The 19,481-nt window shown below is 25.3% G+C and overlaps 2 protein-coding genes across 8 annotated transcripts in view; both read left to right on the top strand.

Moving 5' to 3' along the window:
* LOC122851748 (homeobox protein OTX2-B-like) overlaps positions 1-8,549 on the top strand; it is a 64,495-nt gene extending 55,946 nt beyond the window's left edge. For 2 of the 7 annotated variants that reach the window (XM_044151186.1, XM_044151187.1), the window contains exons 2-7: positions 2,592-2,914; positions 3,032-3,183; positions 5,336-5,517; positions 6,171-6,369; positions 6,718-6,924; positions 7,013-8,489. In XM_044151186.1, coding sequence (XP_044007121.1) covers positions 2,653-2,914; positions 3,032-3,183; positions 5,336-5,517; positions 6,171-6,369; positions 6,718-6,924; positions 7,013-7,114 — 1,104 coding nt within the window. In that variant the 5' untranslated portion in view covers positions 2,592-2,652 and the 3' untranslated portion in view covers positions 7,115-8,489. Of the gene's footprint in view, positions 1-2,341; positions 2,423-2,591; positions 2,915-3,031; positions 3,184-5,335; positions 5,518-6,170; positions 6,370-6,717; positions 6,925-7,012 lie in introns of those variants that run through there. The other 5 variants (XM_044151188.1, XM_044151191.1, XM_044151192.1 and 2 more) reach the window with 5 other exon arrangements.
* Positions 8,550-10,671: 2,122 nt separating this feature from the next.
* Positions 10,672-19,288, top strand: LOC122851746 (tyrosine-protein kinase-like otk). The gene is made up of 2 exons (XM_044151185.1): positions 10,672-10,956; positions 18,851-19,288. The coding sequence occupies exons 1-2, from the start codon at positions 10,905-10,907 to the stop codon at positions 19,162-19,164; spliced, it is 366 nt and encodes a 121-aa protein (XP_044007120.1). The 5' UTR covers positions 10,672-10,904; the 3' UTR covers positions 19,165-19,288.
* Positions 19,289-19,481: the final 193 nt, after the last annotated feature.

The following is a 19,481-nucleotide window of genomic DNA, read 5'->3' as shown; positions in this document are numbered from 1 at the left end:
CACAATTTACCCCTGTCTTTTTATATATTTTTTTTTCTTTATTTTTAATTTTATATATTTTCAATTTTCATCCAACGAACCGCAAGCATATATAAATTCAATTACTATATATAAAAAAAAAAAATAAAATTGTGACTTATTTTATTTTATTATTTTTTAATAACAAAATTTTATTTATTTTATTTTTTTATTTCAATTTCATTTCAATCTAAGAGATTTGACTTTTCTAAAAAATTTCCTCTTGGCTTAATCGCAATATAGCGGTCTGTGCACACTTGTGTACTTGTTCACTTGTTCTATTACTGTGTGGGTTTCTGTGGGTGGATTTTATACTTGAAAATTTACCAGTACAACCAACAGAATGTGTACCATGTACAAGCATTGAGTATGTACTTGAGAAACAATGCATGCTTGTGTGCAAACACTTGGGGCAAACAATGACGATATTCAAGTTAACATTGTTGGGATTTTTGTAATAATATACACGTATATATTTTATACACAAGTGAATTTAAAACCACAATTTCTTTTTTATAATAAAGTAAAAATGTCATAAAAATATTTATATATCTCTCCCAAATAACATAACATTTTAATGAGTTGAAAAAATTACACTTTTTTATTATGTATTTGAAAAAAAAAAGTATGAAATTTTATTCGTACTTATTTTTTTATTATCTATTAATTTATATTGTTATTTTATTTATTTTTTTTTTTTAATAATATCAAATTGACAATTTAACATTTTCAAATCTTCATAAAAAAATAATTGCACTTTTTTTTTTCGTTGATATTTAATGATAATGAATATTTTAAATGTAAATTTATAAATATTATTAAATTTTTTTGATTTTAATTATTGTTCTGAGATTATTATTAATGATGATGAATTTTTTTTTTAGTAAATATATGTGATTAATAATCAAAGTGAACAAAAATTGGAATAAAAAAAAAGCTCGTTTTAAAAATATTTAATATTTATAAAAGCTCATTGATAAAAAAAAGAAAAAAAGGGCAAATAAATACACAAATTCAAAGAGGGATAGATAGGGTTAACAGAAAATCAAAAAAAAAAAATTATTTGGGAGGTAATATTTGTGGCAAAAGAGTACACAACCCTCTCACTTAAAAAATAAAAAAAAAAGACTCTTTTTTTCTTTTGTATAAAAACTTCGAATCTCTTGAAAAATTTTCTCTTGTTCGATTTGAAATTTGCACAAAGATAAAGCCATTTTCATATATATACACCCGACAAACAAAATCAAATAAAAAAAAAAAAAAATAGAAAAATCCTTCTCGGTTAAGCGAAGCGTAGAAAATACATATCACCCTTTTTTCCATATATTTTTTTCCACTCTCTTTACTCTCTTATTTGTGGACACTCTGTACACTTTTTTTTTTTTTTTTATATTAAAAAGTCTTCAAGAGGGTGAAACAATAGGTAATACATCTAATAACTCAGTGAAATATTATATATGAATTTACAAGTATATTTACAAATAAAAAAAACAAGTGTCGAAAAAAAAAAAATGGCATTTAATATTGTGCATAAAATCAGCAGGTGGTCCTCAATTAAAAAACCACAAAAATTCAAGGGTAAAATATATCCTCGTTTCTATATTTGTTATTTATTTTTGGCTGGATAAATTTTTTTCATACAAAATCGAACGTCATATGATGTTTTTTTCTCGTAAAAGAATTTTAAATCTTCATTGTTTAAAATTTACGATTATTTTTTGATATAAACAATGAATAAATAATTTATGATAAATAAATGAAAAAAAAAAAATTATGAATAAATGATGAGTGTGTTTTAAATTTACGTATACGTAAAATTTTTTTATATTTGTTTTTTTCATAGCCAGACATTAATTAATATTATATTATTAAAATATACATTTTAATCCAAAACATATGTATATGACGAACAATGGGCGGACCAAATTACACAGCTGTGTATATACCAGCCATTTTGTTTTTGATATAAAAAAAAAATTTATCATGTGAGTGGTTAAATAAATTAATGAGACAAGAAAGTTGTTGGTGTTTGTGTTTTAAATATTTAAAATAAAAAAAAAAATGAAACTGATGAACCAATGAACGTATTCATCTTTGCGTTATAATGATGATGATGATGGGTGTATATTGTAACATGATAGGATAATAAAACAACTGTTTTAAAAGCCAAAAAAAAAAAACAAGAAATATATTGTTTAAAATTTGACGGTAAAGTGGTGTCTTTGGTTCTTGGGTTTCGTCAGTTTCTCGCGTACTTTTTTCGAATTATCATCATCTTTTTTTTTGTTTTAAATATACATATATATTGAAAAACCTTTTTATTTTTTCATGACGTTGGTATTATACGACAGACGACGAAAAAGAGTCGAGTTGCAACGTAGGATTATCCACAAGTCTCTCCTGGGTACCCAGCTGTCTCTCAAAAATATAAAACATAATTTTTTTTTTCTGTAGACAAAATATGTCTTAAATTGTCTTTTAAATATATTTTTTTTGAGTATAAAACAATTTGATGTATGTATATACATTTAAAAATATAATTATTAATGTATATTTTGTTTTTTTGTTTCCAGAATTTATCTTGTTGATAGTAATATTAAATTAATATATTATCAAAGTGGTGTGTGATTAGCAATGTGGCCAAATAGTCTTGGAGGTGGTGGTGGTTGTGGAGGTGGTGGTTCAGGTGGTACTGATCTTGGTGGTCTTGCTGCAGCATCATCAACATCAGCAAGTGAATTATTTGGTCCATCTGGTTTTGGTGGAGGTGGTGGTAATCCATATGGTGCATTAAAATCATCACCATATGTTGGTGCACTTGGTATGCCACCAATTGAAGCACTTCATGGATCAATTGGTTATCCTGGATGTAGTGCAACTGGTGAATCTTACTACTGTAAGTTAATTCATTAAAAAAATCAAAAAATAAATTTTTTATTGTCTTTGTTTCACTCTAATTTTTATTAATCAAGTTTTCTTATTTAATTGTATGTTTTTTTCTTTTTGAATAAAGGCAATCCGAGAAAACAACGACGAGAACGTACGACATTTAGTAGAGCACAACTTGATGTACTTGAAGGGCTTTTTTCAAAAACAAGATATCCAGATATATTCATGCGTGAAGAAGTTGCAATGAAAATAAGTCTACCTGAATCACGTGTTCAGGTAAATACATATATAATTTATAAAAATAAAACAAAAAAAAAATCAATACAAAATTAATTAAGTATAGTGATTTTTTATTTGCAAAAGCTTCAATGAAATTAAATAAATAAAATAATACAAAATTACCATTGTTGTCTCGGATTACGGCATGTAATGAGAGCTGTGGGTGAAAAAAAATTGTGAATGGGGTTGTTGAAAATAAGAAGAATGAGGTATTGGATTTTTACCCTGTGTAGTAACGATATTCACTAGTCTATGACAAAGTATTGTTACATTTAAAAATACCCATTTCGTATATTATAAAATTCATATAACCCTTAAAAATTGATTTTTTAATTTGATTAGAATGCTCTCAGTGCACACGTGTTGAAATCACTTGCCAAATTCTCGTGTACATAATTATTTAAAAGTATAAATTATAAATAAAATTAATTTTCATAAATAAACATATAAATTTATCATGAATAAATATTATAATTTATATATTGTTTTTATTGAATTCATATGTATTCAATTTATCCATTTTCATTATCTCAATTTTCATACAGATACCGTAAAAAAATTTATCGATCATAGCTCATGGATACTAGTTGACAAACTCGATTAGTTTGATTAGACTTTTTTTTTTTTTTTCTACAAATACATATAATATATATCAACGTATTTTTTTTCCTCACGTTTAAAAATGAAGTCAAACAATATCGTGTGATTCTTTGACCTTGGTCTGCATATTATTTCAATAGGCACAAGTATAAATAAAATTGGAATAAGAAGGGAAAAAAAATATATAAAAATTTATGATTATTGTCGTTGTTGGAAGTTACATTAGCCATCAACAGAGAATGCCATTATATCAATCAGTTATATTTTTTTTTATGTTCTTTTGGAGTTTTGTACGGTGCTTATTTATATGTAGTTTGAGCGTGATCCTGCATACTTTGTCCTCATCAATAAACAAATGTCATAGCAAAAAAAAAAAGGTCTGAAATAATTAGGTTGCTCCCGCACCTGGTTTGACAAATGAATGGAAACATACCTTCTGAATCATTCCATAGTACTGTGCACGTACATCCTTGCAACTTGTCTATTTATCTTTTTTTTTTTTTTATATTACATATGCAAGTCAAACGGTTATTATCTTGGAAATGAAAAAAAAATATTTATAAATATCAATGGAAAATATATCATTCTAAATGTTGTAACTGAAATTTTTTTATATTTTTTTTATTTAAATAATTAAATGAATGTTTGGATAATAATAAAAAATATTAAAATTTAAATTACATAATTTTTTTGAGTTGGTTTTGATATTTGGGCAAAAAAAAATATGATTAATTGAATATAAATAGAAAATTAATATTTATAATTTGTTAATTAAACCTTTAAATAAATTTTATTAAATATTTTAACATGTAGGCGTGTTTCAACACTCGAAAAATATAAAAATTTTTACATTTTTCTTTTGCAAATAAAGTGGAAAAATGAAATTATTTCTATTATTTATAAATTAGTTTAATACAAATTTTTAAAATAAAAATCAATCAATTATATTAGCTGATAAGATAAAAAAAAAAAAAAAAACTTGGCACATAGTTTTGCAGAGCTGCGCGTTTCCCCAGAAAATCCAGAGAAACCCAAGCTTTGCTACTCGTCTAACATTGATCGAGCAGGGCTTCCCAGCGGCTCTCCTTTTCACAATGTTCTCAACTGCAAACTTTTCATTGAAAAAACAATAATTTAATAATATAATTTTGCAAAAAAAAAATAACAAATAACAATAATATCAAAAGTTTTTATAGTGAAAATGAAAATAGGTTTTAAAAATATTAAATTGAAAATTTCATTCGAGAAAATAACATTAACATGCTGATTGATAATATTTTTATAAATGAATTTCATTGAAAATATGTGTAAATTGACAAAATATATTTATAAAATCGAATATAAACCCTTGATGGATAAATGCCAGTGAATAAAATGCTCCAGCAATTTTGAAGCCTATAGGATAATCGGATATTAACAATGTTGTTTGGTTTTTCCTTTCCCCTCAATCATTACCTCAATCCCTCCAATATTTTCCAATCGCAAATTTTTCAATTTTCAAATATTTCAACTAATTTTTAAATTTTTCTGTTATGTAAAAATAAAATAGGTGTGGTTCAAAAATCGCCGAGCAAAATGTCGACAACAGCAGAAACAGCAGCAACAACAAGAGAAGGCGCCGAGGTCGAAGAAGCCATCGGGAAATCCGGTCAACAATTCACCCGCCGGCAAAAGCCCTTCGATAGCCACAACTCCAACACCCGCTGCGTCCGTCCCAGCAACAACACCACTGTTAGTATTTATAAATTTTTTTTTTTTTTTATTATCTTTTTCTTTTCTTTAATTCTTTTTTTCATTTTTCACAAATATTATTATCCCTCATCAAGTTCAAAGATTCCGATCATCACTAAAAATCCATTTTCTTCCACTTATTTTTAGCCCTTTCTTTTTTCTTTTTTTTTTTGTATGAATAGCAAAGTATTTTTTTATTTTTTATTGAATTTTATTTTTTTTATTATATCGTCAAAAAAAAAAATAAGTAAGCTCAGTTGTATCTTGTGGCCTTAACCGCTTATAATCGCAGAATGTCGATCAAAAGAGGTGATCCTTCCTGGAGGTGGTCGTTCAAGCATTATGAGGCTTCGGGTTATATTATTATATTTATATTTATAAATACATATACATCAATGTATATATATATTAGAGAAGAGAGCTTTAACCAGTAAGATTATCTCTACTTAGAATTACCTACCTGTTAGAGCCAGCTTCCCATTTACCACTCGAGTGTGTAAACCTTATATTCTTATGATACCTTTAAACATAAATTTAATTTTTCATATTTATTTATTCATTCATAATTTTTTCAAACAAATATAATCATGATTATTTTAATAATTTAATTTAATTATAAATATTATTAATGTATTTATTTATTTTTTAAATAGAAGTGGTGGTACCGGAAGTTCTGCTGCAAGTTCACCAGCACTTTTACGAGATTCACCTCAATATAAACCAACTGGTGGCGCCCCTGGACTACTATTTGCTGCAAGCACGACACCACCGAGTGTAAGTTATCAACAAAATTCACACTTTGACCTTCAGCCTCTACAAAATCATCGAAGAGCCCTGCTTTATCGATCGCAGGTAACTCTGCACCCTTTTCCCCTGTAATTGTGGTTTTATAAAAAATATGTATTGATTTAAAAATTTTTTCAAATTATTTAGTGGCTCTTGAAATTTAAATTACATACAAGTAGTTGTTTTTTGTGGGCTTCACTTTGTACAATGACCTCCACCCTATGATAATGAACAATACAGACCCAGTAATTTGATATCACTAAAAATAAACAAAAATAAAATAAAAAAACATATTACATGATGTTTTTAAAAGAAAAACAATGTCCCCTCTTTTTTTTATTGTTAAACTATTATACTTTTTTTTTTTTCTTCTTATTTAAATTTAATTTTTAATGAATTTTAATTATTTTTCAGTTGGGTGGAACAGTGTACAGTAGTGGTGGTAGTAGCAGTAGTATTTGGAGTCCAGCAACAACGGAAAATGGTGGTACATTCCCTGGAGATCATCAGAGACTTGCATGGACAACAAGTGCCTCACAACAACAGTGTTATCAAAATTATTCATCCTATTATTCAAACATGGATTACCTTTCACCAGCACCACATCAACTTAACGTGGTAGTGAGTTTTATATTATTAATTTTTTTTTTTATAAATAGAATAATTTTGTAAACAATTTAATAAGGAAAAAAAAATTTTTTTTCTCCAGGATTCTGGTGCTGGAAGTCTTGACAATACGTGGAGTAAAACGAGGGATGAAAATGCCTCTTCATGGTTTTACAACAGTGCTGGATGGGGTGAAAGAAAATGAACACTTTTATTTCAATAAAAAATAAAATAAAAATTAATTTATACATATATAAATAATAATTATATCCAAGTGGATATTTAACAAAAATTAAAATTCATAAATGATAATTGTTTATAAGACGATTGTCGTACATATCAGGCGGCTAGTCAGTGATTTTGTTTTTTTTTTTCTTTCTTTTTATTATTTGTAAAGCAAAATTCTGTGAGTGCTGTATAAAATTCACATCAAACATAAAGGCTTTGATGATTATTAAATGACATTTTGTGTCATTTTTATAATTAATAATTAATTTAAAAATATTAAAATGATTTATTAAGTGTAATTGCGTTTAAGAGACATAAGTGTGACTGGGTTGATAAATTTTTATCATATTTATGAAAGTTGTAGCGAGCGAAAAATAAATATAAATTATCAATGGATTATTTTTTTGTTTTTATAACAGAAATATGAAATAATTTTAATGGTTAGCCGATCACTGATTGCCAGTACATATCACTGAAAAAAAAAAAAAATTCCATTTGATCGTTAAAATTATTTAAAAAAACGAAATTGTAATCTGTTTATTATTATTGTTAATATTATTTTTGTACAGTGGCAAATAAAAAAAAATAAATTAAAACATTCTTATTGATAAATTTAAAACATATCGATGATAAATAAAATTTGAAAAAAAATATAAGATTTTATTAAATCATTATAATTTAATTTTTCGATTGAATGAATAAAAGTTATAAATTTTCAATGAAAAAAAAAACACGAAACAATTTTTGTAAATTTTATATGGTCAGTGTAAACAGTGCCAATATCCACGCGTGAAAATATTTTAACTATATAAAATTGTAATATCTATATCCGGCCATTAGTGTCGATCGATAAATTTCTGATTTTTAAATGAAAAAATGAAAATCTAAATAAAAAAATTAATGATATAATATGAAAAATTTGAAATTAAATTAAATATAAATAATTAAAAAATATATAATTAGTGTACATAATATAAATAAACTCTGTAATGAGTAAGTTAATAATAGATAGTTGTAATATTTACAAAAAAGTATCAATAAATTGATTCTGAAAGTAAATAAAATAAATCTAAAAATTCGTAATATGATTTTTATGTTAATGGAATTTAAAAGAAAAAAAAATAATAAATAATTGGAATTGTGCAAAACTGAGTTGACTATTAATTCATGTGATCATTATGTTTCACGTATAAAATCGATTGCAGTGAATTATTTCTTGTATAACTAAGAATATCCATGAGCCAATGAATATTCAATGGAAATATGGAATATTAAAAAAAAAAAAACGGAGAAAAGAGTTGCTCTAAAATGCTGTAAAATTTATTTAGTAAATTTCACATTGTTTTAGTTGAATGCCATAATAAAATAATAAATTTAAAAAAAGTGGCAAATATGTATGTAAAATAAAAAAATAAAAATTATATAAATATATATGTATAAATAATGATTTGAATATATAAAAAATTAATAAAAATAAAATAATAATATTAAGAAATTAAAGTTAATGAGAACGTTGATTTTTATTTTCAGTGAGAAAGCTTTTATATTAAGTTGACTTCCAAACTTCCAATGAATCCCTGTGATTTTCGCCATACAAAAGAGATCATATTACAAATCTTTACGCATGCGGAGAAATTTTTAAGGCGGAGATTTATCTCGGTCATGTGGTATTATTATCGAAGACGGAGAAAGTCGGAGAAATAAAAAATTAGAAATATTTTCAATAATAATTAATAAAAAACATTTAAGAATATTTGACGATATTCATTGCTAATGTATCAGTCATTTTCCAACATATATTTATATGACAGTTTTCTTATATACTTTTCCAGTTGATTGCAATTTATTATTTGAGCTGGTTCACATGATCCAAAGAAAAAGTTACTAAGTATTCCATCTAAATATTTTTAGAGTGTTCGTTAGTGGTTTTAATTTTATATGTTTGATTATAGATGTATGCATCATTATTTTATCAGATGCATTTCTGCGTTGTTAGAATATTTAGATTTAAATATTGTATTTTAATTAATTATTTGAATTAATTATTTCAACTTTAATTTAATATCAATTTAATCAGATCTCAAAATATATTTAGGTAGGTTTAAATAATCTAAAACTAAAATTATTAAATAAATAATATCAAATTTCCAACATGCGTTTTTGTTATTTGTTAGGTGGGCTTTTTTTTTACATAAAGTTAATACACTGGTTACTGATTAATGCAACAATCCTTTTTTTTCATTACACAGGTAATTACAATAATTAAGACCCCAGAGTAGGCAAGTAAAATTTATAATTATTGTAATTACCTGTATAATAAAAAAAAGGATTGTTGGATTAGACAGTATTATTTTTTTATCAAAAATCTATATCAAGCCTGTGATGCAATGACATCAATAGAACTTGAGAAACGATTGAATATATATGCGTAAAATAAATTAATTAAAATTATATAAATATATACATGTATATATATATATATATATATATATATATATATATGTATATATGTATAAATAATGATGTGAATATTTAAAAAATTAATAAAAATAAAATAATAATATTAAGAAATTAAAGTATAAATGAAAATATTGGTTTTTGTTTTCAATGAGAAAACTTGAATTGACTTACCATGACTTTGAGTGAATTTCTGTGATTTTTCCATACAATAGAGACGATATTAAAAATCTTTACGCATGTGGAGAAATTTTTAAGGCGGAGATTTGTTATCGTCATGTGTCATTATCGTAATAGTCGAAAAAAAGACGGAGAAAGTCGGAGAAATTAGAAATATTCTCAATTAAAAAAAATTTATGAATTCTAGATTCTATGAATATTTGATGATATTAATTGCTAATGTATCAGCCGTTTTTCAACACATATTTAGATGACAGTTTCGATACATTAAATTTTGCAGTCAATTGTAATTTATTATTTGAGATAGTTCACATGATCCAAAGAAAAAGTTACTGAGTAATAAATTTATCCATTTAAATATTGAAGGTTTATTCAGTTCGATTTATCAACTACAGCAACTTTAATTTTCATAAATCTGTCTTGAAATTTGTATTATCATTATTATTTTCCTGGGGCTCAGTAGATTTAACTACTTATTAATTTACACGTTAATGCAACAATCCTCTTTTTTTATTACACAGGTAATTACAATAATTAAGACCCCAGAGTAGCCAAGTAAAATCCATAATTATTGCAATCACCTGTATAACAAAAAAAAGGATTGTTGCATTAGCCAGTATTATTTTTTCATCAAAAATATATATCAAGCCTGTGATGCAATGACATCAATGGAACTTAAAAAAAAAACGATTGAGTAAATTTATTTTCCAAATTTATCTACAGCTGGTATGTTTTTCGATTCGACAATCCCTCTATCGGTAAAACTTTCAAGTAAAAGTTATCGACAATTATCAGTTAGCAACTCCTGCATGTAAAGGGTATATTGATGGAGGGGATTTCACCGGTTCATTCTACTCTCTGCTCCAAATGAAAAATTCCTAAAATGTAAACCCAAGATGCGTCAGTTCAGCATCACGCGTCTCTCCAATCTGTTGTTCTTAAATTTAACATAAAAAAAGTAAAATAAAAGTGTCATTATTTTTGACAACTGTGTTATTTTTATAAACTATAAATAATTATGTGAATATGATTATTATAAATATTATAAAAAATATAATATAAGAAGAAATAAAATAAGACTAAATAAACAAGTGTTTTATTATTTTGCAAAAATATATTTTGCTGAGTTTATGGGTTTCAATATGAGCTCCTTTTTAAGGAGTCTCGTTGTCTTGTGTCTTGGTAAGTACAAATTAAATATATTTCCATTTTTACATAAGACATAAATTGTATTTTTGTTTATGGTTTATTATCAACTCTGTGTTTGATTATGTATTTTTTTTTTTGTGAAAAAAACAAGATGTATAAATGCACATTTTGAATGAATATTGTTGCAAAATTTATTAAAATAACAATGAAAGTATTGATTAGTCGTATGTATGTGATGATTCTCGGGTGACTGCTTAGGGGTCTTTTTGTTCATAGCATGCGGCATTTCCGTTGGTTTACGATATGTGGGGATGAATCATAAAACCCTGTGTATGCTGGAGAATAAAACGAGTGGTCGCCCCTACGGCGCCCTGTGATTACCCTCTAACTGCAAAGCAAGTTTGATTTTTTATTTCTTTTATACCATTTATTCATTCTCCTATTTTTTCTATATTCTTTTCACTTTCTCTTTTTATTTTTACTCCATTTTTTAGTTAATTTTACTCCAAAATATTTGATTTCTTTTTTGATTTTCTATTGACACTAGAATTAACAGCGCTATGTGTAATAGTCAACCAATTGCCTTAAAAATATATCGAATAGAAAGAAAAAATAATAAACAATCTAGTCAATATATTTTTATACGATACATAATTTTTATTTTGGATGATTGTTTATGTCTCTTTGTAATCATCTAATTTCCATTTTAAATGATTTAATTTTTTATCTCTCTCTCTGTAATCATCTCAATCTCATTGAACAGAAGGATGCGTTTTATCTGTTTTGATTATTTTTATATGCTGCTATTCAAACCCCTCATACTCCCCACGGAATCAACGAAAATTGGCGGGGAAAATATATAAAAATAGGGTGAAAGTTTCAAGCAGATTTTGGCACGTTGTATTAAAATTGAAAATAATTATTTTTATTAAATTTAAGACAGTCTTAAGACATTAAAAAAATCATATTATTTTTATTCCTAAATGAAAGAGCAAAAAAAAATATTTTGACTGGGTGGCAATGAACTTGCGTTGGGCATGCGGAAATCCCAGAGGGGTGGTAAAGACACATGCTATATGTATAAAAAAAAAAATCAAATTTATATATAAAAAAAGTTTTCATGAGAAGATTATTATACATGGTTGAGAAAATATGATAAAGTAAAAAATAAAATAATCATAAAAAAAATATACATGCGAGATAAAGGATACATAGAAGGTCGGAAGGATAACATTGGGGCGCGGCTTCGTATTAAAATGAATTTACAGTAGGTCTTGATCTTCAGGCAAAAAAAAAAAATGTTCTTGGGTCAATAACGTTTGAATTTTAAACGATAAATATACAAACGATCATATAAAAAAAAAATCAGCATAATATAAAATTTAGAAGTGAAAAAAAAAAATCAAATTTAAAAAGCTTTAAATTAGAATTATGTAAAAATTAAAAATAAATAGTTTCTATATGTTTTTTTTGGGAAAAATTATTGCTCAATTTTTTGTTGGTTTATTTTTTTAAATTAAATATACTTGTGCTGTTGAAATGAATGAAAAATTTAGTCTAAAAAAATGGTAACTAGACTGAATAGCGAATTTACCAGGTGAGTTTAAACTTTTTTTTTTATGGTAACCGGTTTGACGAGATTGCATGAATATCGATAGTATGCAGACAAACATAATTTGACTCTCATCTCTCCCTTTTAAATAAAATATACAAAGGTGTTTTAAAAATAATTTAAATAACCATTGATAGCATAATGATAATACTAATTAACAACATTACTTTTTAATCAAAAAAGAAAAAAGTAAAATTTTATAAAATAATTAATGAAAATATTAAAACATGAATATCCAATTTAAATATCAAATCAGTATATCATTAGCATGAATTTTTCTTTATTTATATGTACTTAATATTAAATCTCTTTTTAAATTAATTTTAAAGTTTTATTTTAGTTTTGAATTTTATTATTATCATGTCGACGATTTAAAAAGTTTAGATCAAGCTGCGGAGTTAAATTGCGGACACGTGTGTGGCTTCCACGAGATATATTTTATTATTATGCAGACAATATTGGTGGCTTGTTGTAAAAGTCAGACAAAAAAATTTTATATAAATATATGTGTGTGTGGGGCCACTTTGTCATTTATCTTGTTGAGGTCATGGTGCTTCTAATTACATGTCTCAAATTACTTGTATATTAAAACGATGTGTTTTTTTTTTAAAGACACAAAATAGCCAATTTTAAATTATACCTTTTTTTTATACCTATGTGGATGTACATAATACGAGTATTTTTTATTTTTTATTATTATTAATAGTATAGATATATATAAATCCTTTTGATCAATCAAATTTTTTTTTTGTCTTTTTTTTTTTTTTTTTGTTAAAATACTTGTGATACTCCTTTTTATTATATTGTTTATTTGATTTTTTTTTTTCTTATTACAACTTTATTTTTTCGGTGGATAATTCTTTTTTTTTTTTTCTTGCTTTTTATACTTGTCGTTTTTCGTCTTGGTTCTTTCACCCGGCTCAAGTACTACTAAAGCTTCTTTGTACCCAACCGTCCCGTCTCGGATATTTTATCCTGCACTCGTGAACGCGTTATTCGCTCGCCTGCTCAGGAACAAAGTTGTACTCGTCACAATTGTTTGAAAACAAAATTAAAAATATAAAAAAATTAATTTATTATTATAAATATAAAACGAAGTAATAACATAACAATAAGATAAATGGAAGATAATTCGTTGTATAAATGACATTTATAATAATTGTTATTTATAAAAATGAAATAGTAAAAATAAATTTTAACATTTGCAAATATTTAATTACCATTCTCTCTTAATTTTAAACTAAATACTTTACATCTATTTTATTTAAACAATAATAACCCTAATATAAAAAAAATATGTTAACGTAACATTTTTTTCGAGTATTAAATGTTAATATTTAAACTGATATAATTTAATATTCATTTTAGTGATAATAAAATATTAAAGTCCGCAAAAAATGTGATATAAATTGATTAAAATATATAGTAACCATGAAAAAAATTCAGAGAATTTTATCACAAGGATGCAGTTATTTCCGTCCAAAAAAATTTAATTATCTTTTTTAGTTAAAAAAAAAAAAAACAAATCATTATTATATATTTATATAGTAAATAAACACACAGTACTTGATGCAATTGATCTTGGCTTTAAGTGAGTTCTTGAAATATTTTCCTTTATATGTATTATACCCTTGAGAATATTTTCTTCTATTTTTACTTTTTTTTATATTTTTCGGTCTTTATTCTACAAGTTATAAGACACTAAGTAGAAATACGGGACTTGTAAAGTTGAATAAAAGCCAAGAGGTTTTCATTGAGACCAGTTATTAAGTAACCCCTATATATTATATTAAAAATATAATATACTTAATATTAAAATTATTATTATCAAAAAAATATATACGTTAAAAAAATTATTCAATTTAATCTCATTTTAATAATTTGCATCACGTTAAAAAAAAAAAAAAAAAATGAAATAAATGTAATTGATAAAAAAATAAATAAACTCATCACAGATAGAATATTTTATCCCCTTTAAAATGAACCCTCACGAAATAATTTATCTCAATCAGTCGTCGTGATAGAGACGATGAAACTTCCCCTAAACGAAATTTGTTTAAAGAAAAAAAAAAAAAGAAATATAATAATCAATATTTTGTAATTAATAAACTCGTTAGTAAAATTAAAAAAATCTTTTTAAATTCATTTTGACCACTAATTAATATATATAATTAAAAATTAAAATCAATATAAGCACATATTATAAATATCGAAAAAATTAATTATACTATCTATGGTTAAATTTAATTATAAAAAATACCTCACTATATTTTCTACTCCTATAATTAATCAAAAAAAAAAATTAATCAGATAATGAAAATTGTTTTCATCACCACTTGATGCACCTCAGTCTCATTAAATTCTCATTAAAAATTTTTTCTCAATCTTATAATTAATATATGAATTACCTCAAATCAATCTACCAAAATATCAAAATTAAATTAAATTTTGTCTCATCTTATTATTTCTATTGTCATTTATAAAAATTGCATATATTTTATTTTCATTTGCTAATTAAACTACAAGCATACGTATGTACTAATTAGTACTTAAATTTTTTTTTGTTTTTACATCTTGACGAAAAAAAAAATATAAAACTAACACAAGTTTGAAATGAAAATAAATAAAAAAAATAATAAATAAAATTCAGCCATAAATGTCATAAAAATGTACAGTGGCAGCTGGCTCATATAGCTCACAACGAGAGAAATGTTTTGGATCAGTCTCGGGGAAACAAAAAAATGTATAAAAAAAAAAGCCAAGTCACTGGTTTGAGTGTGTGTGCTTGCAATCTCGGTAGTGGATCGTAAAAGTGGTACTGTTTATCCCCCCAGAGACATTTTGTAAATTTTTTGCCTTCCAATGCATATTTCTTCATATTTTTTTATTATTATTTATATTTTTCTCTTACTTTTACTATCTTTTATATATATCTCTTCAACAACACCCACTAACAACACTCCTCTTCCTCTATTTTCTTTTCAACACATGCATAGAAAGATAATGCAACGGATGCGTCAACAATTTTTTTTTTTTTTTTTTTTTCTTTTCTTATTATTTTTTTACAATTTTTTTCTTTTTTCTTTGCATTGCCCCTGCGGCTTCCCATGAATCTCTGACAATCACGAAACGAGTACATGTATAAGCACTGAGACCCTTTTTTTCGCGCTTGAAATTTTCAGGGGTGAACGTGAGAGTAATATACAAATATAAGAATAACAGGCACATGTATATTATGTTTATATATACGCATGAAAAAATATGAAAAAAAAATTATTATACAAACAAAAGAAGTATAAAAATTTTAGCAAACAAAAAACCCTACTTACAAAATTTATGTATCAAAAAATAAAAAATTATCTTGTTGATAAGAAACAGTCAATTGATGAAATATTACGTAGGTGGGACGCTTCGCATCACCTACGTATTGGATTTGTCTACCGAAAATTAAAAAACGCTCTCATTTCCAAAGTAATTGTCAGAGACACTTCGTGTTAGAACCAAAAGAAGCGTATTTTCAATCTCTTTAATTTGTATATTTTCGATTTTTTCTCAAATAATTATTAGAGTTGCCAGTGACAAAAATGTTAAAAACCTTTTTTTCTTTTTTTTTTTAAATATTAAATAACTTTCTATCTGTAAGCGTGATCGATTTGCACCGACTAATTAAAAGTTTCCTTTTATTTTGATCTTTAAATCGCCGCTATTTTGAAAACGATATCTTTAAAACTCACGGAGTTATTAGAATTCTAATAGAAAAATTTGATGTGGCTGTTTTTTTCCCGATTTACATTGGAACCCAACAAAATCATGTTTTGTGGAGATTCGACGCGCAGTGTTGGCAGCCCTGCTTAGTTCGTCTCACTCACACAGATGAACATATGTTTATGATAAAATTTCGTAATGTTGTGACTAAACAATATGACATTTTATTTGAAAAAAAAAATATTACAGTAACTAATAATTGCACATAACCCACCGGAGTATTGAAAATTTTAATTTTCGTTATATATGATTTTTTTTTCTATGTATTTATATTTATTTTTTTTAAATTCTCAGCTTATATTGCGTATATGAATAGAGTGTGTATACCTGCAGAGACCCGTGAGGTTTAGAAATTAGGTGGGTTCGTAACCATCATGCGAAGATAGTTCAAAAAAAAATATATAAAAATGTGCATGTGTGTATATAAACCAAGGTGAAACAAATAAAATAAAAAAATGTCTGAAGGGTCTGATAGATTTATGGTTCTCTTTTCTACTTTTATATATATATTTTTTTTTTTTTGATCTCAGGACCTTTCCTCACTTGGTTCAAAACGAAAAACAGCCGTCTAATCAAATTCTTTTTCTCGATTCATTTTAAAAATCACATGGATCAAATTCTCTCTAAATTTATTTTTATATATATTTTATTTTAATCGATTTTTTTTTCTTCAAATCAATTCTATTCTTCACATTTTTATGGCTGTAATTTTGCTTTTTTTTTTATTGAATTTAAACGAGGCAAAAAGTGAAGCGATCACGTTTTTGTTATTCTCAGCTAAATTGGTAAAAACAATGACTTAAAAAAAAATATATATAAAAATAACTAAGAATAAAAATAATAGTATTTTATTATTATTATTTTATTTGTCTGATTCGACACGATGGATTAAATAAATATACCTATATTTTTTTTATCACAAAAAAAATGTTATATACTGTCTTATCCGTTGCAGTCGTAAATTGTAAAAAAAAAAAAACGATAAAGTTGAATGAAAAAAAAAAATATAATGATGAAAAAAAAAATAAAACGAAGGGTGAAAACTGGTCGAGGGGATAAAAATATTGTTGAAAAATCATGTAGGGTAATTTCATCTGTCATTCACATGTATTTTTAGAATGTGTGTGTGTTTACAGCAAGCCAATTGGCTTATTGGAAAATCTTGGTGTTGATTTCCACTTGCAACACTTGAAAGCTCCTTAATGATTGAAATAAAAAAGCTCAATTTTAGATACTTAAAGCACCCGGATAAATCTTTACATATAATTTTTCTTTTATTTATTTAATTTATAGATTTTTTCATTTTTATTTTATTTATTTGTTTGAATTTTTCGTCTTGGAAAGTGAATATGACGCTCGCTCGCCTGGAAAATTTATCTGATATATACTCATGCTATTATTCAGTGTCTGAAAAATACGAGCAGAAAGAAATGGGAGTATTACATTCATTGGGTGTCGATATACACTTGTATGTAATTTTTTTTTTTAAGGAGGTTATGCACAAATTCATTGCAGGTGTTGCGGGGCGCTAAAATAATTTATTTAAAACGAAATTCGTCATTTATTGTAATTTTACTGTCTTTTTTTTATTTACATTAAAAAGGAAATAAATATTGGAAAGAGTATATTAGATATGATAAAAAAATATCAAATTATTTGTAGTTTGGTCCATCGTATCAGTTGAGATATTAAGGAGGCTATGCACAAATTCATTGCGGGTGTTGCGGGGCGCTTCTGACGTCACAGACAAAACTGAAATCGGGCTACACTGTAAAAAAATAAAGTGAAAAGCGCCTGCACCCCGTATACAATATATGAGATTGCGGGTATGTGTGTGTGTTTGAACATGCCATACGTGGCCACATCTAATTTTTGTAAAGTTTATAATTAATTACTAATTAATTGACCGATCAACATATGAAAACTTTTCGCGCAATTAATAAAACTTGGTTTCTAGTATATGTGTGATTTTTTTCAAGACTTTTTCATCATTTTTTCTATCCGAAAAAAATGGTTGAAATCTCCATAAGAGCCAATGTTAAATATTATTTTCAATAATTAATTACAAAAAATTAAACCAATCAACATAAAAAAATAATTATACCGTTGTTTTCAAAATGAAAAGATCTACTTGTGTACAAAATTTCAGAACATTCTCATTATATTTAAAAAAAAAGAGTGATAGCTGCATAACCTCCTTAAATAAATTTTTACACATACCAAAAAACATCTGTAAATAAATTATAAAATATTTCTTCTTTCTCGTTTTATTATTTCTCATCGCGTATTTACGTGTTTTTCATTTTTTCTTTGATATTAAAATTTAAAAATGAAATGAAAAATAAATAAATTCAAGGTGTAAAGAGTAAAAATATTCACAGAGATGTTCATTGAATAAATTATGATGTTCTCTAAAATATTATATGAATACATAATTACGCATATTAATTAATTTAAATTTTTTTATTTTCTAATTAAAATGAAAAATGTAAAAATATAATATATTTGTTAATATTAATGTTTATTTTTATTTGTTTATATTTTTTTCAGTTGAAATTGCTCGAAGTCAAGGAGTTGAATTATTTTTTTCTGTAAATCCAGAAGATCATACTGTTATTGAAGGTTCACCAGTACGTTTACGATGTGAAACACAACCAAATAAAGGTGTTAAATATTCATGGAAACTTGATGGTCAAAATCTTGCACCAAGTCCACGTCGTCATCAAGTTGGAAGTGATCTTTACATAACAAGAGTCAATAGAGTACTTGACAGTGGTAATTTTGTTTGTCTTGCTTATCATGAACAAAGTGGAAATAGCATTGAAAGTTCACCAGCTAAAATTAATGTACAATGTAAGTATTAACAAAATATAAAATTGCATATATTTTTTTTAACATAAAAATAAATTCATTTATTATTATTATTTATAAATTATATGCTGAATAAAAAATAAAATCTCGGTAAAGATATTCCTTTCAAATAAAAAAGCTATAACAAAAAAAAAAAAAAAGTGTTCTCTTTTAGTTTCGTAATAGTCTCTTCTTATATAAATTTAAAAAATAAAAAAAAAAGAGTTTTTTTTTTCTTCACTTCCGTTTTCTTTCACGCTCAAAATGTAACGTGTATTCGCGTTTATATGTATATAATACTGACAATAGAACGGAAGTTGTTGAACCTGAA

The sequence above is a fragment of the Aphidius gifuensis genome, linkage group LG3 (assembly GCF_014905175.1).
Source record: "Aphidius gifuensis isolate YNYX2018 linkage group LG3, ASM1490517v1, whole genome shotgun sequence".
NCBI classification, from domain to species: domain Eukaryota; kingdom Metazoa; phylum Arthropoda; class Insecta; order Hymenoptera; family Braconidae; genus Aphidius; species Aphidius gifuensis.
Note: the sequence above shows the minus strand (reverse complement) of the source record. Positions and strands in the feature narration are given on the sequence as shown.

Bases quoted from the DNA above. Each gene is read 5' to 3' on its own strand.
- LOC122851746 (XM_044151185.1), top strand. From the start codon at position 10,905: ATGGGTTTCAATATGAGCTCCTTTTTAAGGAGTCTCGTTGTCTTGTGT. The intron at 10,957-18,850 runs GTAAGTACAAAT...TATTTTTTTCAG, and splicing joins TCTCGTTGTCTTGTGTCTTG to TTGAAATTGCTCGAAGTCAA.